Source organism: Trichomycterus rosablanca, chromosome 1 (assembly GCF_030014385.1).
Source record: "Trichomycterus rosablanca isolate fTriRos1 chromosome 1, fTriRos1.hap1, whole genome shotgun sequence".
In the NCBI taxonomy this organism is placed as follows: Eukaryota; Metazoa; Chordata; class Actinopteri; order Siluriformes; family Trichomycteridae; genus Trichomycterus; species Trichomycterus rosablanca.
Window position 1 is genome coordinate 70,555,853 of NC_085988.1, and position 26,863 is coordinate 70,582,715.

General features: G+C 41.2%; 1 protein-coding gene across 2 annotated transcripts in view; it reads right to left on the minus strand.

The window, feature by feature from the left end:
• grip1 (glutamate receptor interacting protein 1) overlaps positions 1–26,863 on the minus strand; it is a 371,696-nt gene that overhangs the window by 152,535 nt on the left and 192,298 nt on the right. For both annotated transcript variants that reach the window (XM_063006172.1, XM_063006163.1), the window contains exon 2: positions 23,262–23,339. In XM_063006172.1, the coding sequence (XP_062862242.1) occupies positions 23,262–23,339 (78 nt within the window). The remainder of the gene's footprint in view (positions 1–23,261; positions 23,340–26,863) is intronic.

A 26,863-nucleotide genomic window follows, 5' to 3' on the forward strand; every position in this document is an offset into this window, starting at 1 on the left:
TAATGTGTGCTAGTAGAGCACAAAAATAGAAAAAAAAATATTTACCAATGTGAGAGAATGCTAGTTATTATTATTATATGCCATAATGTATTTATTTTTACATTAACATTTTCGGCATTTAGCAGACGCCTTTATCCAAGGTGACTTACAGTAGTGTGACAGTATATTGTCTAAGCAATTAAGGCTTAAGGGCCTTGCTCAAGGGTGCAACAGTGATAATCTGGCAGTGGTGGTGCTTGAACTAGTGAGCTTTTGATTACTAGTCCAGTACCCTAACAGCTTAGAGACCTGCGGTGGGCTGCTGCCTACCCTGAGGCACTGAGTGCAATGCAGGAATACAGCCTGGACAGGACGTAGATCAATTACAAGGCATCACACACTTAGCTGTTCTGTCCCTTAAACATAAGGGCAAAATAAAGTGACCAATTCATCCATGGTGTGTTTTTAGAATTACTAGGACATGCAAAACTCCTTTCAGCCTCAAGATAAGCCAAGGCCAGATTTGAACCCTGAATCTCATGGTTTCAGAGCTGTGTGGCACTCACACTACCTCCTGCGCCACTATGGCACACTAGGACTATTTAACTAATTGTAGTTTAATTGTAGTGTAATCTCCAAGTATAGCTATCTTAATTAACTTCAGTAATCTACTCCTATAATGCATAGCACAGCAAATGCTATGCAACTGGCTAACAGAAAATCTACGAGGGATCTTTAAAAAGTTTCCTCATTTTTGTATTCCCGTTGAAAACAGTGAGGGTGGAAGGAGTAGTAATTGGTCATTTCTGAGAGAGAGAGCTTATAGTCCGGATATAGCGCCATCTGACTTCCACCTTTTTGGCTGCTCAAAGAAGCTTTAAGGAGAAGAAGATTTTCATGTGATGATGTGAAAGCAGCAATGCATCAGTGACTACACGCTCAACCAAAAAAATTTTTTGCTGATGGTATTAAAATGGAACAATGCTTGAAAAAGTGATGTCATTTGTTTTTGAAATTCTTAATAGAGTTTAAAAAACTTTTTGAAGAACCCCCATACATCTGTTATCGACTGGCATGTTCCAAGACGACACCACACTGATCATGAATGCCCGTGGGGGGCTCAAGTGAACGTTGAGAAAAGCGCTTAATAAATCACACCCGCTTTACAAACACGTACCTGTTTACAACTTTTTATACAAATAAGTTCATTCACAGTTCAAAGAGTGATCACACATTGACAGGTACAATACAACAGCCTCACAGTTTCAGGGTTCTATCCTGAGTTTTAATAAACCTTCATTCCCGCATTTCAGGCCTGCAGAGCGTTCCAAAAAAAGTTGGGACAGTACAGCATTTACCACTTTGTAATGTTGCCATTCCTTTTCACCACACTTAAAAGACGTTTTGGCACAGAGGATACCGAGTGCTTTTATTTTGTCCTATTCTTCCTGCAAACACGTCTTAAGATGTGCAACAGTACGGGGTCGTCGTTGTCGCATTTTTCATTTCAAAATTCTCCACACATTCTCTATTGGGGACAGGTCAGGACTGCAGGCAGGCCAGTCCAGTCCCCGTACCCTCTTTCTCTGCAGCCATGCCTTTGTAACGTGTGCAGCATGTGGTTTTGCATTGTCTTGTTGAAAAATACATGGACATCCCTGGAAAAGATGACGTCTTGAAGGCAGCATATGTTGCTTTAAGATCTCAATGTACTTTTCTGCATTAATGCTGCCATCACAGAAGTGTGAATGACCTTTGCCAAGGGCACTGACACAGTCCCATACCATGACAGACCCTGGCGTTTGGACTTGTTGCTGATAACAGTCTGGATAGTCCTTTTCATCTTTGGTCCGGAGAACACAGCATCCATTTTTTTTTCCCCAAAAAAAACCTGGAATGCTGATTCATCTGACCACAATACACGTTTCCACTGTGTGATGGTCCATCCTAGATGCCTCCAAGCCCAGAGAAGTTGACACCGCTTCTGGACATGGTTAACATAAAACTTTTTTTGCACAGTAAAGTTTTCAGTGGCATTTGTGCATGTAACTCTGTATTGTAGTGCCTGACAAAGGTTTGCCAAAGTAATCCCTCACCCATGTGGTTATATCAGCTATTGTTGGATGGCGGTTCTTGATGCAGTGCCGTCTGACGGATCAAAGATCACGAGTGTTCAGCTTAAGCTTGCACCCTTGGCCTTTACGCACTGAAATTCCTCCTGATTCCTTGAATGGTTTAATGATATTATGTACTGTAGAGGGAGAAATATGCAAATCCCTTTCAATCTTTCTTTGAGGCAGATTGTTTTTAAACATTTCAATAATTTTCTCATGCATTTGTTGACAAACTGGAGATCCTCTGATCATCTTTGCTCATCAAAGATTCAGCCTTTCCTGGATGCTGCTTTTGTAACAAACCATGATTACAATCACCTGTTGACATCACCTGTTTGGAATCACATCATTATTAAATTTTCTCACCTCATTACCAGCCCTAAATTGCCCCCGTCCCAACTTTTTTTGGAATGTGTTGCAGGCCTGAAATGCAGGAATGGAGGTATATTAACAAATGAAATGAAGTTGAGCAGACAAAACATGAAATATCTCAGGTTCATCCTGTCTGCAATCAAATATGATTTGGGGTTGTACATGGGGGCCAGAAATTGCTTGAAGGTGCGAGTTTGTGAAGACTGAAGACCCGTTTACGGTGTATTCATGCCTTTGTTGTTCTAAGGATAAGCTCTGCACCCTCAACAGCCCTAGACAGAATAAAGCAGAAGATGGATGAATTAATAAATGAATGAAAAAGCACAGACTGGCTTTTTAATGATGGATTTCTTTACGTAATATGACAAGATTCCTAATGCACAGCGGTAACTCTCTTCAAATGAAACCAGTGGCATCAGCTCCATCCAGCAATAAAGTGGTTCTGATGCAATATTTCAAACCCTGAGCATCAGAGCGCTCGCACACACACACACACACACACACACACACACACACACACACACACACACACACAGTATACTCCAGTATCTCAAGCTGTGGGTGCAGAGACACCAGCACTGGACCCGAACACTTCAGTCTATTACTCGCTCCTAGGTGCGTTTTCCTACTTGGGCTTCTCTCTCGCTTTTCCACCCCTCCCTCTTCGTCTACCATTCACTGCATCGCTCCACTGCGTTACCACGGTGACCGAGTTGGCCATCATATTTCTGCACATGATGGCTTCTTTTGTGGCGTGAATGATGATAGAGGGAGGCGAAACAAGTCCTCCGAGACCGAGGTAGAGAGGGAGGAAGAGAGAGAGACAGAGAAAAAGAAAAGAGACAGACGGCTGGACAGACACACAGTGAGAGCGGGGGAGGTAAATAAGGAAGACACTAAAAGTTTAAGAGTGCATAATTAATGACCGTGTCTGGGAGCAGTAATGATCGGTTCTAAATCATGCGCTGACTTTGCCGAGGATTGAGACTACATTAAGCCAGTGAAGGGTACCAGGCAGTGATGAGAGGGGGTGCCCAAGCACATATAAAGATGATGGGAGGTTGTTGGCTGGATGGAGGGAGAGCAGTGCATATATTTGCTTTATATTTACCCATATAATAAACAGTGTTTGTACTAATATAAGACTTTGTACTTTAAAAAAACAACCAAAACAAATATGTAAAGGCTATATAATGTCACTACTGCAATGCGTATATATACACTGATCAGCCATAACATTAAAACCACCTCTTTGTTTCTACACTCATTGTCCATTTTATCAGCTCAACTTACCATTAAAGAAGCACTTGTAGTTCTACAATTACTGACTGTAGTCCATCTATTTTTCGACATACTTTTTAGCCTGCTTTCACCCTCTTCTTCAATGGTCAGGACCCCCACAGAACCACCACAGTGTAGGTATTATTTAGGTGGTGAATCATTCTTAGCACTGCAGTGACATGGTGGTGGTGTGTTAGTGTGTGTTGTGCTGGTATGAGTGGATAAGACACAGCAGCGCTGCTGGAGTTTTTAAATACCGTGTCCACTCACTGTCCACTCTATTAGACACTCCTACCTAGTTGGTCCACTTTGTAGATGTAAAGTCAGAGACGATCGCTCATCTATTGCTGCTGTTTGAGTTGGTCATCTACTAGAACCTTCATCAGTGGTCACAGGACGCTGCCCACGGGGCGCTGTTGGCTGGATATTTTTGGTTGGTGGACTATTCTCAGTCCAGCAGTGACAGTGAGGTGTTTAAAAAAAACTCCATCAGCGCTGCTGTGTTTTATCCACTCATACCAACACAAAACACACTAACACACCACCACCATGTCAGTGTTACTGCAGTGCTGAGAATGATCCACCACCCAAATAATACCTGCTCTGTGGTGGTCCTGGGAGAATCCTGACCATTGAAGAACAGAATGAAAGCAGGCTAAATTCATTTCTCTGAATGAAAGCATGCAGAGAAACAGATGGACTACAGTCAGTAATTGTAGAACTACAAAGTGCTCATATATGATAAGTGGTGCTAATAAAATGGACAGTGAGTGTAGAAACAAGGAGGTGGTTTTAATGTTATGGCTGATCGGTGTATATATAATTTGCAGATGTAGGATAAATCAACTCAATTCTGAATTTCAACGTTCCAATTAAGTTGTGCACGGCTCATATATATGTGTGTGACTGTTGCTTTTAATGTGGACATTATGAAAATCTTTAATGATTCTTATTATTGCCCCCACCCAGTTATCACCATCTCTGCATTTATTCATGACTGTGTATATACTATTTTCGATACCACAACACTGTTTGGCAGTTCCAGGAAGTATTAGAATATTTAAAATATACATTTAGATGTATAAAATGCCATCATTATGCAATCCATGTATTCTAACTTCAAAGGTCTGCAGGCTGCATTAGGAAAAAAGGTTCTCAAATGAAACTGAGTGAAAGTGAGTTGGGTGTAGAATAGAAATGTTTAGAGCTTTTAGATACGTCACTTTGCAAAAGCTTTGATGTTATATTACAGTTTATAGTCTTAACTTTGAACTCCCATTCTGCTCAGTGTATGCAGTCTGTACCTTCCATGCCAGGAATGCGCTCCTACTTTTGACTGCAGTTCTTTATTACCCCTCTGTTAACCCGATAACATTAGAGCAAGTGTGCGAGAAAAAGGAAGGACATAGCGCGTGCACTGATTAATTACATTTTAATCGAAGTAATTAAGCGACTTACTAATTAAATCAGCAGAATGAAAAATGACCACCTGTAGGTACAGGGAAAATTGCTGAATTAATGGAAACGTAATTAGACCCTACCAAGCTACACTAAACTGTGTGTTTTCTGGATAAATATCTATCCATTCATTTCACCAAAGGTTCAAACAGGAAAGAAATAAAAGAGGATAAAATAATTAGATGAATGTCTACGATTTTAGAATGGGGTGGTCAACACGCTTATGACCAGCTGTTCACATATTGTGGCCATATAGTGTGTGTAGTGCAGTTGAGGCTGTATGCATTCATGTAGATGTGTGCTCACTTTTTTAATTCAGTGTTTGTGTATAGGGCAGGCCATAGCCTAGTGGTTAAGGTACTAGACTAGTAATCAGAAGGTTGCTGGTTAAAGCCCCACTCCTGCCAGTTTGCTGCTACTAGGTCCCTGAGCAAGACCCTTAACCCTCAATTGCTCAGACTGTATAGTGTAACTGTAATGTAAGTCGCTTTGGATAAAGGCGCCTGCTAAATGCTGAAAATATAAATGTATAATGACTTGACTCCTAAAAAAATCCTATTACTTCATATTTATCAACTGCTTCGATCCTGGTCAGGGTCACAGCAGGTTCGGTTCCACCAGGAAACACTGTATACAAGTCAGGAATTCCCTGGTCATAGTGGCAATCCATTACAGGGCACAGGAAGCCAGCAGTATTAGTAAATATTGCTTTTGTGTAAATTATTTACTTTTATTAAAGTACAACCAGAGTTTAAAAAAATTTGGGACAGTAGGTAAAATTCAAATAATAGTAAGCGTATTTCATTAAAAACAGCACAAATGCCGCTCAGGTGGCGCAGCAGTAAAATACACTAGCACACCAGAGCTGGGATTTCAAATACATTGTATTGAACGTCAGCTCTGCCATACGGCTGGGCTGGGCGCCTATGTGAACAACGTTTGGCTGTTGTTCATACAGGGTTAGGGAGCCGGATGGGGACCTCATAACTGATGCAATTATGACCTCTTAACCCTCAATTGCTTAGACTATATACTGAAACTATAATGCAAGTCGATCTGGATAAAGGCATCTGCTGAATGCCAAAAATGTTAATGCATAATGACTTGACTCCTAAAAAAATCCTTTATATTCATCAACTGCTTCGATCCTGGTCAGGGTCACAGCAGGTCCGGTTCCCCCAGAAAACACTGTGCACAAATTAAGAATTACCTGGTCAAAGCACCAATCCATTACAGGGCACAGGAAGCCAGCAGTATTAGTAGATATTGCTTTTTGTGGAAATTATTTACTTTTAATAAAGTACAATTAGAGTTTCGAAAAAATTGGGACAATAGATAAAATTTAAATAACAGTAAGTGGGTATTTAAATAAAAACAGCACAAATGTCGCTCAGGTGGCGCAGCGGTAAAATACACTAGCACATCAGAGCTGGGATTTTGAATACATCATATCGAATCTCAGCTCTGCCATCCGGCTGGGCGGGGGTCAGCACCAGGAGAGAAGAAGCATAACACATTTGGGTAAAAATTGGATGCGCTAAAAATTGAGAGAAAAAGGGAGGGAAAAAACCCCAAAAACAGCACAAATATATCCAAGGTTTTAGCTATTCAGCGTGCTTTTTGTAAATAGGTGTGGTAGTGTGGGTAGCACTGTCGCCACACAGCAAGAAGGTCCTGGGTTAGATCCCCAGGTGGGGCGGTCCAGGTCCTTTCTATGTGGAGTTTGCATGTTCTCCCCGTGTCTGCGTGGGTTTCCTCTGGGAGCTCCGGTTTCCTCCCACAGTCCAAAGACATGCAAGTGAAGTGAACTGGAAATACTAAATTGTTCATGACTGTGTTTGACATTAATCTTGTGAACTGATGAATCTTGTGTAATGAGTAACTACCGTTTCTGTCATGAATGTAACCAAAGTGTAAAACATGACATTAAAATCCTAATAAATAAATAAATAAATAAATAAGTAGGTGCTGATTCCTAATTTAATGCCAGTGACCAGTGTCTCTCTAGGTATGAAGGTGTGTTAGTGCCAGTAGCATGGGTAACCTGCAAAGACGCTGATGTCTTAATGCTGACCGTGCACATTTTGGAACTCCATATGCTGTCTTTATTTAGGGATGCCTCTGTTTGTAACAACATGACAAAGCCAAGCCACATTCTGCACCTGTTATAACAGTGTGACTTCGTGTTAAAAAGGTGCAAGTGCTAGACTGGCCTGCCTGCAGTCCAGAACTGTCTCCTATTGAAAAGTAGTGTATACAAAATGAACAATAAGGTTAAATATGAAATAATTTGCAAATGATCCTGTCCCAACATATTTTGGAACTGGGTTTGGAGATGATCACGTATGATTAATCAGGTCACCCCAGATGGATCATCCAAGCTTGGTCAGCATGCATATAAAACTATGTGGAAGTCTCAGCGGTTAATTTGCTTAAGTGTTCTCGTAATACATGAGAGTGCTTGAGCGAGGTTTCATTAATCTTCATGGTTCATAATTAGTTCATTATGAAGGCATAGATGTCAGAGTCAATAAATATACAATTTCTAGACTCCGTGCCTTTAAATACAGAGTCCAATGGCTACTGAAAGGCCTATTTTTAGCGGAAAGCTGTGAAAAAGCCCTGTAGCACTGACTGTCACCTTGATCATCTTAGCAACACTGTCCAATTAGAGGTAGCTCAGAGCTAATTAATACATGCTGCATGAGGAGCAGTTCAAAGGGGGTAGTGCTGGAAGATCAGCCCTTTGTCTTTTATTACTAGTGGATGGGAGCTGGAAGATAAGAATTAGCAATGACTTTAAAAAAGTCTTCTGCAAGTAACTTTGTGAGCTCTTCTTATTATTTATTCTTTAGGCTGAATATCTAGTTGGAGATTTTGTTCTTATAATCATCCTACAACACTTCATTTAAATCTCGCCGCTGTGCTACCTTGAGTATTATGAACTGTGCAGATTTACTGCTTGGTCGCTCAGTTTTTACTGCTCACCGCTGAGCTAAAAGTTCAATGTTATTGAACTTTGACCCAGTTTGATGCTGATATTTTTAAAGCAGTGTCAACAAAGAAAACAGTTTCTATGCTGTCATGGTGGACAGAAACTAATTCTCACCGTTTCACACTTTAAATCAGAACCATGACCTTGGGAGGAAAAAAACACTACAACCCCAAATCAGAAAAAGTTGGGACAGTATAGGAAATGCAAATAAAATAAAAATGCAGTGTTCATTAACTTTACTTTAACGTTTATTTGATTGCAGACAGTTTGAACCTGAGATATTTCATGTTTTATCTGCTCAACTTCATTTCATTTGTTAATAAACCTGCATTCCTGCATTTCAGGACTGCAACACATTCCAAAAAAAGTTCGGACAGGGGCAATTTAGGGCTAGTAATGAGGTGAAAAAAAACAAATAATGATGCGATTCCAAACATTCACAAACATTTAGCAAAGATGATCAGAGGATCTCCAGTTTGACAGCATTTTTAAGACTGTGCTTAATGCCGGCAACCAGTGACTGGACCAAATACGACGTAGGTCATGCACGCTGCAAGTAATGCTGAGGAAATCATATGAACGCTTATATAAATAGAAACGTTGTAGAAATTAAAAAGGATCATTTATAAACATAGTTTTAAAAACGACGCATCGACTTAAAATATTGTCGTCGACGCATTTTTAGCTTCAACGTCATCGACTAGGTCAACCAATCGCGGCAGCCCTACTTGGAACCGCAGGAAAAATTGCAATATGCGTCCAGCCATGTATTTATCCTTATTTATCATGTTTACTCGATACAGACAAGGTCTTAAATCCACCAACAATTCAGGACACATTAGACCAACCAATAACGGTTAGCAACCGTCGTCTGCTGCGTCTGATAGCTAAATGCTGGCTTACTGCATCAGGGAATTAGGAACCATTTTAATGTCCTTACTTAATAAATCACATCACACCTATAGCACCTCAACGGCTCTGCTTGAGAAGCTGCACGGCGATGTGTTGTCAGGTTATATCAAGGTGCTTTGAAAATGCTAAATCATTTAGAAAGCCATCTCTTACGCCTCCCGGTCTTAACAGCATTCTTTTCTGCTACATCCCCTTCCGCACTCTCTTTCTGACCTACTCAGTGCTAACGTGGCATTTATACACCAGTGTCCTACAGGATTGTTGACAGGAAGACAGAGTGTAGCTCAGAGGCCGAGGAATTCATGCATGCATGAAGAGGTGATTTCTTTTTCTATAGGGCTGAATAAGCGCTATAGAGAACAGAGATGTTATTCCAACTGGAGAGGGGGGTTAGCATTAGCATCCATTTATTTTAATAGAGGCTGGATTAATCAAGGGCTATACAGAGGCCGGAATGAATATGTATGAATATGTAATAATACTTCAATACTTTTACAGGCTGTAAAATAAAACCCCTTCACAAGCTATGCTGTAAGTGATCCCTGTGATAAGCAGAACCAAGTTCCAGCTTAAAATGGGCTATACTGCTTAAAGATATGCCTTTTCTACATCATTAAATCAGTGGATGACTTGTCAATGCAAAAATCACCATGCTGCCAATAAATACTATAATGTAAGTCTATGGGAAACAATGCTTTGTGGGACTAAAATGGATTTTACACTTTTTAACACAAAATCAAAATCAAATCATACACCTAACCAGTTAAACTCTGCCCTCCTGACAAAGACTAGTTAGAATTTATTGTGGTCACTGCTGGTTTATTGCTTTAATCTGGACACACTGAAAGTCCTAAACTGGGATCTGCCTTGTTTCCAACTTTCATTTGCAATCAATTGCTTTTTCTCATATTCCAATGAAACACATGGCACAGAAATGGGATCATGAATCATTACAAGTGTCTGAGACAATAATATAATAATTCAAACAAATGAAAATAAATTGCAGCTTATGCCTAGTTCACACTACACGATTTTTGCCCTGATTTTCACTTGGTGACTGGTTGGCGCTAGATTTGCCGGCTCGGGAGCAACTCGGCTCTCAGTCGCTATGTGTGAACTACTCAACAACTCGATCCGAGCGGCTCGCCGAGCGCCGACCGAATCGAGATTTCTAGCATGTCAGATATCTGATCTGAGTTGCACAACTGGCAGTGAGTGCTATGTCGAACAGCCAATGAGAATGCAAGATACGGTGTGAGGGAAAACAGGGGGGACGGGGATAATATAGTTTATATCAGAATACACCGGCACACACACACGTTTTACAGTATTTCTGACTTGATCGTTCTCTACAAAACATAACACCAACACTGCATTGTAAAAATATTAATTAACCTCCAACTTACTATAGAACAATCCATACTGTTCGTGTTGCCAAATCCACTCAGATTCATTTATTTTTCCTCCTTGATTTTACGCTGCACATCAGCGCACAAACACTTTGATCACTCGCTACTTGTTGACGTGCATTTTTGGACGTGGTATCATTAAACCCCTCGTCACTTCTCACGTGTGTTCCCAAAAAAAAAAAAAAAAAAAATGTACTTTGGGAGATCAGAGAAGCTCGCCTGCGATTCCAGTTGGTGATAAATCATGTAGTGTGAAACCCCCTATCACCGATCAGTCATGTAGTGTGAAATATACACCGACTGAAAGACTCCCGATTACAATAGATCCAGTCGTGTAGTATGAACTGTACAGCGACCCGGCAAATCAGAAAGTCGTGTAGTGTGAACTTGGCATAAGCTAAACACAGCCACTGGTGTGACATTCTGTGTTTTTATTCTTGTACCAAAGGGTTTTAAACATGTTGCATAGGACCGTAAACAAGATCAAATTTTACACATGACAAAATATGTAACACAATTTGATTTATAAAAAAAAAAACCATTGAGAATTATACACACTATTGAGCAAAACACCCTTAAACGGACACCCACTAAAATGTGCATGGCAATGCTTATAATCCTTCATCACAGTTAGGCATATATCACATGATGCACATTACTTGTAGTTCACATGTTGAATGCAGCAGATATGACTGATTGACTTTGATAAGGGCCAGATCATTATGGCCAGACGACTGGGTTAAAGTATTTTTAAAACAGCAAGAGGTGCTCACAGGCAGCCATGGTGAGTACCTATCCAACAGTGGTCTGAAAAGGAACAAGCCCAAAACTGCTTTGACGTTGTTAAGTGGTCAAGACTCATTGATAAAATAAATCTAAATAAAATAAAAATAAACAAAAATAAACAAAATACAGAGCTACGTTTACAAATGCCACCTAAAACTTTACTGTGCAAAAAAGAAGCCATATATTAACAACGCCCAGAGGCAGCATCTAGTTCTCTGAGCACACAGGCATCTGGGATGGACCATCACACAGTGGAAATGAGAATTGTGGACACCACAGAAGTCTTGTCTTGTCTTGGCTCAGAGCAGTTTTGACAGCATATCAGGCAAATATCAGGTCCTAATGTTTTGGCTAATTAGTGTACATAACAAAATAAAATAAATAAATAAATAAATGTCTGTTGGGTTTAGTGTCCACTAGTTGGTGGCAGCTGCTTATTGCAAATTCACTTACTGTTATTTACAACAGGTTCATCAAAAGTGTCTGTTTACATGTGTTTATTTGAAAACAATACGGAGTTACATGCACAAATGCCACTTAAAACTTTACTGTGCAAAAAATAAGCCTTATATTAACCATGTCCAGAGGTGGGATCTAGTTCTCTGGGCTCGTAGGCATCTGGGATGGACCATCACACATTGGAAATGTGAGTTGTGGATACCACAGGATTCTTGTCTTGGTGAGTCAGAGCAGTTTTGACACAATATCAGGCAGGTGGTCCTAATTAATAAGGTTCATTAGTGTATATAACAAAATAAATAAATATAAAAAAATTGTGTCAAAAAATGTGGGTTCTAATGTGTCCAATAGTTGGTGGCAGCTGTTTACTGCAAATGTACTTACTGTTATTCATAACAGGTTAATCAAAAGTGTCTATGTTTACAGGTGTTTATTTGAAAACAGTACAGAGTTACATTTACAAATGCCACTTTACTGTGCAAAAAAGAAGCATGTCCAGATGTGGCATCTAGGTCTCTGGGCTCGTAGGAATCTGGGATGGACCATCACACAGTGGAAATGTGAATTGTGGATACACATTAGTGTATATAACAGACTAAATAAATATAGAAAAAATGTGTCAAAAAATGTGGGTTCTAATGTGTTCACTAGTTGGTGGAAGCTGTTTATTGCAAATTCACTTACTGTTACCTATGACCGTGTCAAATGTTCTTAAAAATGTGGACACATTACGGGAAGGCAATCCATATGCTATGACATTTATTAGCATTTCTACACTTCACAGCATTTTTATTATTGAAAATTGCAATAAACAAATTTTGATTTGTCACTGCAAGTAGATTATTGATAGAACTGACAAGGCCGAATGATTATGTTTGTTTATTGTTTATTAGGTTTTTAACGTCATGGACCCAGGACCTTCTTGCTGTGAGGCGACAGTGCTACCCACTTAGCCACCGTGCCGCCTGGCTAAATGATCAAATGTTGAATACAAGTATGAATGTACAGTATATTAATAGTTATATATTCATAAAAGAGATAGTTGAAACCTTTTTTGTGCTATTAATTGTGCTATTAATCTTGTTAAAAAAGACATTTTAAGACGCTGTTGTTTTGCTATTATGTGCTGCCATTCAGGAGGAAAGAGTTCAACACCCTTGATCCACCAGCTCCAGGATTTTCTGAGGATTTATCACAGTCGGAAGAAACAACTCCAGGTTTAAGAGGCTGCTCTGTCTTCAGCTCGCGTCCACTTCCTTTCCTTTTCCTTCCTCCAACAAATGGCACATGAAGCCCTGATGTTCTCACCACATCATTTTAATCCAGCGTGTTAAAAAATTTAGCACGGCTACACTTGCTGAATGCATTACAAGTCATCAGAGAAATAAAGCAATAGCATTAGAGCCCTAGCGTTCCTCTCTTCCCTGCAGGAGCCATTCTGCACTTACAGAACCAGCTAATTTATGTTTAATGCAAGCTGTTCACATAAAAATGAATTATTTGATTCATAAGTGGAAAAATTAGTTTACTTCTGGTTGCCGTTTAGTACATATAAGGGTATATTGGGAAACAGAAATATAACACTTTAAGAACTGGAATATTAGGGGATTTGTTTAGGTAAGGTAAATAGCTGCTTAAATCTTTATCTGGAGAAATACAATTATTTGGGGATTGGTTGTTACAGCACTAGTATGTAGTAATCCCTCCTAATTATAATACAGTTCAGATTTTAGTTTCAGCCACAGCTGTTGCTAAAACTAATCATTTAAAATCAAAAATCAAAGTCAGGTCATCCATAGTTTGAAGTTTGGTGTGACAAAACACCAGTGGTTTGCACAAAGCCCAGACCTCAACCCCACTGAACATCTTTGGGATTAATTGGAACATTCATTGAAGGCCTTTTCATACAACATCAGGGTCTGACCCCACAAATGCTATTTTAAATGAATGTGCACAAACTCCAACAGACACACTCCAGAATCCTACAGTATCTTGAATTGGTTGTTACAAGCTGCCATATTTTAAACTGATGTACATTTTTAATTGCATAATTAATTATATAATTAATATATATACACCAATCAGGCATAACATTATGATCACCTTCCTAACTGACTGGTCTGTGGCTATGCAGCCCCATAGGCAACAAACTGTGATGCACTGTGTATTCTGACACCTTTCTATCAGAACCAGCATTAACTTCTTCAGCAATTTCAGCTGCAGTAGCTCATCTGTTGGATCAGACCACACAGGCCAGCCTTCGCTTCCCACGTGCATCAATGAGCCTTGGCCGCCCATGACCCTGTCGCCGGTTTACCACTGTTCCTTCCTTGGACCACTTTTGATACATACTGACCATTGCAGACTGGGAACACCCCACAAGGGCTGCAGTTTTGGAGATGCTCTAACCCAGTCGTCTAGCCATCACAATTTGGCCCTTGTCAAACTCGCTCAAATCCTTACGCTTGATCATTTTTCCTTCTTCTAACACATCAACTTTGAGGATAAAATGTTCACTTGCTGTCTAATATATCCCACTAACAGGTGCCGTGATAAAGAGATAATCAGTGTTATTCACGTCACCTGTCAGTGGTCATAATGTTATGCCTTGTCGGTGTAGATGTAAAAGTAATTCCAAATAAAATGTTTACAGGTGTTTATTTAAAAACACAATACAGAGTTACACTTACACAGGGCAGTTGTAGCCTAGTGGTTAAGGTACTGGACTAGTAATCGAAAGATCGCTGGTTCAAGCCCCACCACTGAGAGGTTGCCACTGTTGGGCCCTTAAGCAAGGCCCTTAACCCTCAATTGCTTAGACAGTGTAATGTCACATTATTGCAAGTCGCTTTGGATAAAAGTGTCCGCTAAATGCCAAAAATGTCAAATGTAAACTTACAGATGCCACTTAAAACTTTACTGGACCTACGCTCGAGTTTTTAATACCATAGTGCCAGAGCTGCTGCAGGTCAAACTGTCCCAACTGTCTGTGCCAGATGCCATCTGCCGGTGGATCATGGACTTTCTGACAAATAGGACACAGCAGATATGGCTAGGAAAACACATTTCAGACCAGCGGAACCTAAGTACTGGTGTACCACAAGGCTGTGTGCTTTCACCCCTTCTCTTCAGTCTCTATACCAATGACTGTGTTTCTAAGGAACCAGCTGTAAAGATCCTTAAGTTTGCTGATGACACCACTGTGGTGGGCCTCATAACCGATGGTGACGAGTCTGCCTACAGAAAGGAAGTCGAGCAGTTGGTCTCCTGGTGCAGCGACAACCACCTGCTGATCAACACGCAAAAGCCTGTAGAGATGGTGGTGGATTTCAGGCGCAACGCGCCCTCCTTACACCCCCTCACAATTAATGGCTCTATGGTCTTAGTGGTGGAGTCACTTAAGTTCCTGGGCACCACCTTATCCAGGGACCTAAAGTGGGAAAAGAACACACTCTCCATCGCCAAGAGGGCTCAGCAGAGAATGTTCTTCCTGAGACAGCTGAAGAAATTCAACCTGCTACAGAGTCTGCTGATCCAGTTCTACACAGCAATAATAGCAGTCCATCCTTAAATCATCCATCACCATTTGGTTTGGTTCCTCAACATCACATGAACGAGCCAAACTCCAGCGTATAATCAAGACAGCGGAGAGGATCATTGGATGTAGTCTGCCAACGCCTCAGGACATCTACAACAGCAGAGTGCTGAAGCGTGCCGGCAAAATTACAGCAGACCCCTCTCATCCTGGACATCACCTTTTTCAAACTCTTCCATCTGGCAGAAGACTCAGGACAATAAAAACAAACACATCAAGACACGCTAACAGCTTTTTCCCCAGAGCTGTAACACTTTTTAACCAAAGTTGTTCTCTTGGGCAAATGTTGGTAAATACTGGTTAACAGTCTGTGTGCTGTCGGGTCTGTTAAATATGTTCTATGTTACATGTCATACATGTGTAATTATCTGTAGTATTATGTGTATTGTGTGTACTACTATGTGGACTATTGTGTGCATTATTGTGTGTATCACCAAAGCAAATTTCTCGTATGTGTAACATACCTGGCGAAATAAAGTGGTTCTGATTCTGATTCTACTGTGCAAAAAAAAAAGTCCAAAAGCCAGGGTCTGTCATGGTATGGGGTGGTGCCTGTGCCCCTGACCTGTCCCCAATAGAGAATGTGTGGAGAACTTTGAGACGGAACAACAATCCAGTACTGTTGCACAACTTTAAACGTGTTTGCAGATAGAATGAGACAAAATGACATCTAAAACACTTCTTCGCTTGGTATCCTTGGTGCCAAAACGTCTTTTGAGATTTGAGATTTTGGATGGAAAAGAAAAACTTGCCCAGCAGTCACTACAACTGTGAATCCCATATGCAAGATGCTGCAAGCTAAACACATCTGAAGATGAATTTAATACATTCAGCAATCTATACTGAGAGATTATTTATGAATTTCATTTTCACACCCTTGGAGACAGTTTTCCACCATGTGCCGCTTCAAAAGAAGCACGTCTCATTTTCCACAAACAGAAATGCTGGATGGCGGGGGGTTGGTGTGTGGGTTCTAGAAACAGATGCTGGTAATTTGTTCCAAGCAATGATGTGGAAAGGTGAATGCTCGATTGGCCTGTCATGAAGCTTGGAGAAGTTTATCAACACGTTGACAGCAGATCTGTCAGTCATCAGTGAACACTGGGTATACAAAGCCTGGAGTGAGATTTTGATCATATTTAAATGCTCTAATATAATAGTTCATTTGAAAACAAGATACGGTGTGCTAGATCAGATTATAATAATGAGGTTATTCTACTGGAAAAGGTCAAATGTAGTTTGGTAAGTAGCACTGTCGTCTCACAGCAAGAAGGTCCTGGGTTCTATCCCCAGCTAGAGCGGTCCAGGTCCTTTCTGTGTGGAGTTTGCATGTTCTCCCTGTGTCAATGTGGATTTCCTCTGGGTGCTCTGGTTTCCTCCCACAGTCCAAAAACATGAAGTCAGGATAATGGGAGATAAAAAAAATTGCCCCTAGGTGTGAGTGTGTGTGCTTGCCCTGTGATGGACTGGTGACCTGTTCAGGGTGTTTCCTGCCTTTTGCCCAAACTGTGCCCACCATGACCCGATCTGTCTGTCTGTCTGTCTGTCTGTCTATCTATCTATCTATCTATCTATCCATCTGACTTTCTATCTGTCTGTCTGTCTGTCTTACTATCTATCTATCTATCTATCTATCTATCTATCTATCTATCTATCTATCTATCTATCCATCTGTCTGTCTGTCTTTCTATTTGTCTCTCTGTCCTTTATCTGTTTGTTTATCTATCTATCTGTCTATGTACCTATCTGTCTGTCTGTCTGTCTGTCTGTGTCTATCTGTCAATCAATCTGTATATCTGCCTTTCTATCTTTCTACCTATCTGTCTGTCTGTCTTTCTGTCTGTCTGTCTATGTATCTATCTATCTGTCAATCTGCCTATCTATCTATCTATCTGTCTGTCTGTCTGTCTGTCTATCAATCTGTGTCTAGCTATCTGTCTGTCTAGCTATCTGTCTGTCTGTCTGTCTCTTTCTGTCTGTCTATCTATTTATCTGTCTGTCTGTCTGTCTGTCTGTCAATCAATCTGTATATCTATCTATCTATCTATCTATCTATCTATCTATCTATCTATCTATCTACCTACCTACCTACCTACCTACCTACCTACCTACCTACCTACCTACCTACCTACCCACCCGTCTGTCTGTCTATCTATCTATCTATCTATCTATCTATCTATCTATCTATCTATCTATCTATCTATCTATCTATCCATCCATCCATCCATCCATCAATCTGTCTGTCTGTCTTTCTATTTGTCTCTCTGTCCTTTATCTGTTTGTTTATCTATCTATCTGTCTATGTACCTATCTGTCTGTCTGTCTGTCTGTCTGTCTGTGTCTATCTGTCAATCAATCTGTATATCTGCCTTTCTATCTTTCTACCTATCTGTCTGTCTTTCTGTCTGTCTGTCTGTCTGTCTGTCTATCTGTCTATGTATCTATCTATCTGTCAATCTGCCTATCTATCTATCTGTCTGTCTGTCTGTCTATCAATCTGTGTCTAGCTATCTGTCTGTCTGTCTGTCTGTCTCTTTCTGTCTGTCTATCTATTTATCTGTCTGTCTGTCTGTCTATCTATCTATCTACCTACCTACCTACCTACCTACCTACCCACCTGTCTGTCTGTCTGTCTATCTCTCTATTAATTTTAATCTATTTTAGTCAGGCACCTACAGAAGCACAAATTGGAATGTTAGTGGATGTGAAACGAGGGGGGGGGGGTAAAGCTGTGATTGGCTGCTTTCAGGGCTTACAGGCATCAGCAGCGATCAGGCGGAAACAGAAGAAAGACAGACAGATGAAACAATGGAATCCCAAGAAAGCGACAGTGTCGAGTCGAGTTTCCAATTCGAGGGGCGCTTCTGAAATAAAACTCATCCAGGGCCTTATCTGAAGGAATTATTTGAAGTAGCTGGGTAGACAAAGATGGCGAATACAATGCATTTTATCCACCCCAAAGAAACAGGAGCTCATGTCATATTTGAATTTACTGTTAAATTTGATTGAAGTAAGTGATATTATGCACATAGGTACATTTTTTACTTAGGTCATAAATACAGTTAGGTGTCTTTTGCATCACCAGCAGACAATATTTTTATGTGAAACCTTGAAGTCTTTCTAGCACTTTTTAATGTTTAGCCCAATGCATTCTACTTCCAAAAATAACTACAGTACACACACTACAGCTTCCCCCAGTCCTACTTCTGTAATAAATATAAGAGATGCCTCCTACTTGAGTAAAATTTGTCTTGCAGATGAACACCAAACTGAAAATCTACAAAACAAATGTCCGCTCAGTTCTCCTATATGTCTCGGAAACCTGGAGAACCGACAAGAAGATAGAGAGCTGACTCAGGGGCTTCGAATAACGATGTCTCCGTAGAATCCTCAGAATCCACTGGGAACAGTGTATCACCAACAAGGAAATAAGCATATGCACAGGCATCAACAACATTGTAGACGAGGTGAAGCAGAGACGTTGGAGATGGCTGGGTCACATTCTACGGATGAGCAAGACCAGACATCCACATGCTGCACTCAGATAGGCACCACCAGTGAAGAGGAAGAGAGGCAGGCCGTTGGGCACATGGCGGAGAACAGTGGAGAAGGAGATGGCAGCAAAGGCAAGAACTGGGATGAGATACGCAAGACCGCGACAGCTGGAGGAGATATGTTGGCGCTTTATGCTCCAGCCAGAGCAAAGAGGATTAACTAACTAACTAACTTGAGTAAAATATACAAGCCACAACTAAGTATTTTATGAGAGTAGTGGTACTTTTACCTAAGTAAAAATCTGCATACTTCTGCCACCTTTTTTTGTAAATTTGGACTGTTCTAAAATCAATTATATTACATGTTTACTAGGAAAAAAAAAAAAAATCTTAGATGACAAAATTACAAACATAGCTGCAAACATACCTGCCAAGCCTCACAGGTTACCTATAAGATCTTTTTTATTTGTAGCATTCTTACTGCCACTACTTCAATTTTCTTTGAACAGTCAATAAATACAAATGAAAATATTTCCAAAATACAGTGCATTACAGTGCACAATGTCATCACAGCAGGACTGGATGACTTTGTGTGACTTCGTTTTGGGATCACAGGAGTCCACATTGCACACTACAGTATTTAGCAGTCCCCAACATGCAACATCTGCTTAAAAACCCATGCTGTTGCTTAAATTAAAATAAAACTACTCCTGAGGAAACTGCTAAAACAAAAATAATGAATTCAAAATACCAGATGAGAATTGTGCTTGGGAGGCAGGGTACACCAGCTGGACTGTGAAAGCGAGAGTAAACAAACTGTCTTGAAAAATAAGTATGAAAATGGTTCTACTTACTCATAGTTAATGCAATAATTCTGTATAAAATCTTTGTGTATAATGTTAAGATGTCACTGCATCAGTCTGCAAATATGCAGAGGAGGTGTTGGGTCTGTCTGAAAACCTTGTGAGCTCTCTACATAGGCAGCATTTTACGTCCTCCTACATGCTCCCGAGAAGAAGGCTGTCTAAATTCTTAGATACGGTAAAATCCTGCCTACTGAGGTGCCTTATTTCGAAGCGATAATCTGACTAAATAACGAGGGAGCTTCCTTATGCCAAGTTCACACTACATGACTTTCTGATTTGCCGGGTCGCTGTACAGTTCACACTACACGACTTAAGTCTCTCGGGAGACTTTCCAGTCGGTGTATATTTCACACTACACGACTGATCTGTGATAGGGGGTTTCACACTACACAAAAGGTTTAATGATAACACGTCTGAAAATGCACGTTAACAAGTAGCGAGCAATCAAAGTTTGTGCATGTAAAAATAAAGAGAAAAAACAAATGAATCTTAGTAGATTTTGCTTGGATTGCTCTATAGTGCAATAGGAGGTTAATAAATATTTTTTGCAATGCAACGTTGGTGTTTTGTAGAGAACGATCAGGTCAGAAATACTGTAAAACTTGTGTGTGTGTGTGTGTGTGTGTGTGCCGGTGTATTATGATATAAACTGTATTAAGCCCCTGTACAGCCACACTCCTTCCCTGCGTTTCTCCTCACGCTGTATCTTGCGTTCTCATTGGCTGTTAGACATAGCACTCATTGCCAGTTGTGCAACTCAGATTGAGATATCTGACATGCTAGAAATCTTGATCCCGTCGCTCGGCGAGCCAGTCGGATCAAGTTGTTGGGTAGTTCACACATAGCGATTAAGAGCCGAGTTTCGATCACCGAGCAAACGCCGAGTTGCTCCCAAGCCGGCAAATCTAGCGCCGACCAGTTGCCGAGTGAAAATCTGGGCAAAAGTCAAGCAGTGTGAACTTAGGCAGCAAGGCGGCTCACTAGGTTTTCAGACAGACCTGAAAGCTCATTGGTTGAGGTCCCAGACCAAAATTCAGTAAGTCACTGGTTCAAACCCCACTGTCATCAAACTGCCACTTGCCATGATATGCCCTTGAGCAAGGCCCTCAATCCTTAATTGCTTTAATTTTACACCGATCAGCCATAACTCTAAAACCACCTCCTTGTTTCTACACTGTCCATTTTATCAGCTCCACTTACCATATAGAAGCACTTTGTAGTTCTACAATAACTGACTGTAGTCCATCTGTTTCTCTGCATACTTTGTTAGCTCCCTTTCATGCTGTTCTTCAATGGTCAGGACCCCCACAGGACCACCACAGAGCAGGTATTATTTAGGTGGTGGATCATTCTCAGCACTGCAGTGACACTGACATGGTGGTGGTGTGTTAGTGTGTGTTGTGCTGGTATGAGTGGATCAGACACAGCAGCACTGCTGGAGTTTTTAAATACCGTGTCCACTCACTGTCCACTCTATTAGACACTCCCACCTAGTTGGTCCACCTTGTAGATGTGAAGTCAGAGATGATCGCTCATCTATTGCTGCTGTTTGAGTTGGTCATCTTTGAGATCTTCATCAGTGGTCACAGGACGCTGCCCACGGGGCGATGTTGGCTGGATATTTTTGGTTGGTGAACAATTTTTAGTCCAGCAGTGACAGTGAGGTATTTAAAAACTCCAGCAGTGCTGCTGTGTCACACACCACCACCATGTCAGTGTCACTGCAGTGCTGAGAATGATCCACCACCTAAATAATACCCACTCTGTGGTGGTCCTGTGGGGGTCCTGACCATTGAAGAACAGCATGAAAAGGGGGCTAACAAAGCATGCAGAGAAACAGATAAACTACAGACAGTAATTGTAGAACTACAAAGTGCTCCTCTATGGTAAGTGGAGCTGATAAAATGGAGAGTGAGTGTAGAAACAAGGAGGTGCTTTTAATGTTATGGATGATAGGTGTATAACACGCCGCAGTATAACACTCGGTCCCACCACTGCTGAGAACCTAAGCTTCAGAGTTTAAATCTCAGCTCTGCTATCAGGCAGCCGATGCCTACACAGACATGACTGGCTATGTCTGAGGGTGGGCGGGCTGAAGCGATTCATCATTAGGATTCCTATAAAAGAGCTCAGACTATTCACACTTCACTATGCAGGATTTCAAAGCAACAGAAGGCAGCTAACAAAGTTCCATAGAGGCCAGACCTTATGTGTGCAAACTGCAGGTCAGTCAGCAGAACTGCTAAATTATTTTATTTTTAACACTCTCAAAAGTCAAAAGTCATGGCGCCATGTTTGCTGAACTTATACAAACAACATTGGAACAGAGGAACAGTGGTAATAAGTCAAAGCTCGCTGGCAGGGCTAGCTGGCAGAGACACAAGAGATTGTAAAGTCATCTTGATACATGTTTTATGTACGTAAACAAGTATAAATTTAGATTAAATACTCCAGAGTGCTGAACGTGTACTTACAATGTAGGGCCAAGCTGTACAAAGAACTTGTTAATACAGACACACCTCTTCTTGTTTAACACCATCCAAATTTATACATAAATAACAGCAGTGAAGTGATTAAGGGCATTTTACACAGAATTTTTCTTTTGGACCTGGGACAGATTGGACCCAAAGATACGTCTGGGCATAAAGCGTACCGATTTTCAACCTGCTTGAAAATTAGGGTCTGGGGCTTACTTCAAAAGAGTGTGAGTATGGGCTATGCTGTGTGTACATGTGATCTTCTTTTGAGAGCAAAAATCAGGTAATGTGATTGGCTAAATGATTCACCTAACTGTCTGTTTTAAGTCTTACACATGATGACAGATGACCGGCGGATAGCAGGACACTGAGATCAGTGGATAAATAAAGCGCCCGGGTGGCGTAAAACATGCTAGCCCAGCACTGAGATTTTGAGCTCAGTGGCCGCCTACACAGACATGATCGGCTGTGTCTGAGGGTGTGCCTGCACAGAGATGGGGAATAATGGAGATCAGTGCATGATCATATGCTGATTGATCCCTGTGTGAATTTGCACCATGCAGGTGAAAAGAAGCGGTCAGCTACTTTACATACTGGAGGGGGACTGTTTTAGGTATAGCCCTCCTCAGTCAGGGTAGGGGTCTGCAGCAGTAGATGAGACACAGCTAGGTAATTGAATAGGACTAGATTGGGAGAAAAAGAGATAATGAAATATCATAGAATAAAAATACACTGGTTTAATAATGCAAACAATTGAGCCTGGCTTCACTGGTAAAGGACAGGACTAGTAATCAGAAGATTCTTAGTTCAAGCCCCACCACTGTCAGATTGCCACTGTTTGGCCATATCAATCACTTGTATAAGGTCGCAATTTTAAGTCACTTTGAATAAAAGCATCTGCTAAATGTCATAAACCTAAATGTTTGTTCTGACACCCTTTATAATCAGATTAGTCTATAATCAATCCATAGTATAGACTTAGTCCTGAGCATTCAAACCAAGTATGAAAATGACCTTATTCTGGCCTAGTGTGTGTATGTAAAATAAAAGATCATGGCAGATACCTGGGATACTTTGTCTTCTGATAGCCAGAGCTCCATCTGGTGGTCTGGAGGGGTTGGAGTGTTTGTATGGCCCCTCATCTACAATACACAAATAAAACATGACTGTCAACAAAGCCAAACACACACACATACAATACTAAGCATGATGCTGACAACTCCACACACACAAACTCCTAAACATAACTAGTTTAATCTAACGGTTGGATAAAGTTTTAATTTCACCAAATACATATTCGCGAATGCAGCACAAGCCAATGGATATTGTCAAACCTAAGAGTTTTACTAATTTTAATGCCTCGCTAGAAATAACAGACAGGCATTGTGTATGTATAGTATAAGTATGGGGCTGGATCTTTTCAGTTTTGATGTTATGTGGCAAGGAGGCATGGTGGCTTGGTGGGTAGCACTGTCGCCTCACAGCAAAAAGGTCCTGGATTCGATTCCCAGGCGGGGTGGTCCGGGTCTTTTCTGTGAGGAGTTTGCATGTTCTCCCCGTGTCTGCGTGGGTTTTCTCCAGGAGCTCCAGTTTCTGCCCATAGTCCAAAAACATGCAGTCAGGTTAATTGGAGACACTGAATTTCCCTATGGTGAATGGGTGTAAGTATGTGTGTGTGTATGTGTGTCTCCCCTGTGATGGACTGGCGCCCCGTCCAAGGTGTTCTTTGTGCCTTGCTCCCATTGAAAAGCTGGGATAGGCTCCAGCAGCGGCCCTAATTGGATAAGCGGTTAAGAAAGTATGTGGCAGCCAGTGGCAAAGGAAACTACAACAGAAAGCACAAACAGTACTGAAAAAGGGAAATGTGACACAGCCAAGAAACTGCAGCTAAAGGTGCCCAGGTGGATATTCCACTAGCACATTAGCGCTAAGATTCGGAACAACACGGTTTGAATCTTGGCTCTGCTACCAGTCAGCTGGGTGACATCTAGCAGGCACAATTGGCAGTGCCTGCAGCAGACAAAATTGGCCACAGAGTCTGCTGGGTCGGAAAAGGCTGGAGTATGTGGGTAGAGTCTTCAAACGCTGTGCAAGGACCCTGGTTAGCAGACCAAGGAACCTGTGTAGAAATGGATGAGCCTCATGGATGAGCCTGATGTGCGAATCCACCAAAGCACGGGCGAAAAAGAAGGGGTTAAAGACTGCGCACGCTTTGGAAAAAGCAGATAAATATACCCTCCTCGAATGCAATCAGGATCCCCAACAGAGAAAGACTAATTGGCTATGCTAAATCGGGAGAAAAAGGGAGAAAATGCATAAATAAATAGGGAAAAAAAACAATAACAAGAAACTGGAGCTGAAAGATGGTTGGTTTCCGTTACAATAATCCAAAACAGCCCTCAAAATGTACCACAAACTACTTTAAATCACTGGAAGCTTCCTGGAATCGCCCTACCAGTCCTAGACTTCAACAACACGCAAATAGTAGTCTTAAAGCTAGTAGCATTATGCAAGAAAGAGTGGGTAAAATACTTGAAACAAGAACAGAAAGACTCCTAACTTTGCTACAAAACGCTGTAATGTATGCCATTTTTTTCAGTTACACATCGGCTTTTATCTCTCGACATTCCTAATAGCGTTTGTCAAATTAATATTTCACATTTAGGTGGTGGATCATTCTCAGCACTGCAGTGACACTGACATGGTGGTGGTGTGTTAGTGTGTGTTCTGCTGGTATGAGTGGATCAGCGCTAAAGTCCACTCACTGTCCACTCTATTAGACACTCCCACCTAGTTGGTCCACCTTGTAGATGTAAAGTCAGAGATCGCTCATCTATTGCTGCTGTTTGAGTTGGTCATCTTCTAGACCTTCATTAGTGGTCACAGGATGCTGCCCACGGGGCGCGGTTGGTTGGATATTTTTGGTTGGTGGACTATTCTCAGTCCAGCAGTGACAGTGAGGTGTTTAAAAACTCCAGCAGCGCTGCTGTGTCTGATCCACTCATACCAGCACAACACACACTAACACACCACCACCATGTCAGTGTCACTGCAGTGCTGAGAATGACCCACCACCTAAATAATACCTACTCTGTAGTGGTCCTGTGGGGTCCTGAGGTCTGACAACACTGGGGTAAGAAAACATTTATTTGCAGAAAACTTATTAGCAACTGATCAAAATAACAAAAAAATGAGGTTCAGACTGTAAATGATTAATATTTGGTGGAATATTCCAGATGTTTAATTACTGCTGTCAAGAATCTTGGCATGCTCTCCACCATATTGTCTTTCATATGGCGGTTAAGTGGATTTCTGCCACCCCTGGCACAAACATTCAAGCAGCTTGGTTTTGTTTGATGGCTTGTCGCCATCCACCTTCCTCTTGATTATAATTTAGAGGTTTTCATTGGGGAACTAAGCTGGCCAGGACCAAGTCTTAATCAGGTGGTGATGTGGAAAATTGTTCTACTGGAAAAAAGGAGTTGGAAAACACTTTCAGAGCAGAAGTAAGCAAGTTTCAGGCTAGTAAGTGGTTTGAATTGTGTGTTGTTCACATAGAGAAATCTGCCCTATTTAGTTCAGCTAAAATACCCAAGATCATCTCTGATCCTCCACCAAATTTCACAGTGGGTGCAGCATACTGTGGTTTGTAGTGTCTCCAGCTATTCACCTAACCATTACATCATCAGGTGTTCAGCCAAGCTTAAAACTGGTCTTATTAGAAAAGATGATTTTATTCCAGTTCTCTACGGTCCAATCCTTATGGTGCTACACACATAGAGGGGTTTTTATCTAGCTATGCACAACTTCAGCCCTACCCCTAGAGCCTGTTTCAAACAAGCTCGATATGTACTTTACCTCATCTGTGTTTTGCCATTCTTTCTTTAGGTCACTTGATGTCATCCTACAGTTGTTGAGTGACATTCATATGAATTGGTAATCACCCCGAATAGAGACGTCGCTTTACCCTCTGCTGTTCTGTATATGTTTTCCCCAATGTCAGCTGTTCGACCTTGTTCTTATGAACCACCGTCTTTGAAATTTTAATGACTCACTACATCACTACTCACTACTTCCAGTAAAGGCAGGATGGAATGCATCTTTTGCTCACTCAACACTTTCCATTTCCTCTCCTAAGACATGGTCAATAATTTATTGTTTTAGTTTCAGTTACTTTTAAGGTACTACTAGCACTGTTCTGTCTCTCAGCTAGTCCTATTGCAAAAGGATAGTGATGACTGAGGCAGACCGATCAGCTATAACATTAAAACCACCTCCTTGTTTCTACACACACCGCCCATTTTATCAGCTCCACTTACCATATAGAAGCACTTTGTAGTTCTACAATTACTGACTGTAGTCCATCTGTTTCTCTGCATGCTTTGTTAGCCCTCTTTCATGCTGTTCTTCAATGGTCAGGACCCCCTAGGACCACCACAGAGCAGGTATTATTTAAGTGGTGGATCATTCTCAGCACTGCAGTGACACTGACATGGCAGTGGTGTGTTAGTGTGTGTTGTGCTGGTATGAATGGATCAGACACAGCAGCGCTGATGGAGTTTTTAAACACCTCACTGTCACTGCTGGACTGAGAATAGTCCACCAACCAAAAATATATCCAGCCAACAGCGCCCCGTGAGCAGCGTCCTGTGACAACGGACGAAGT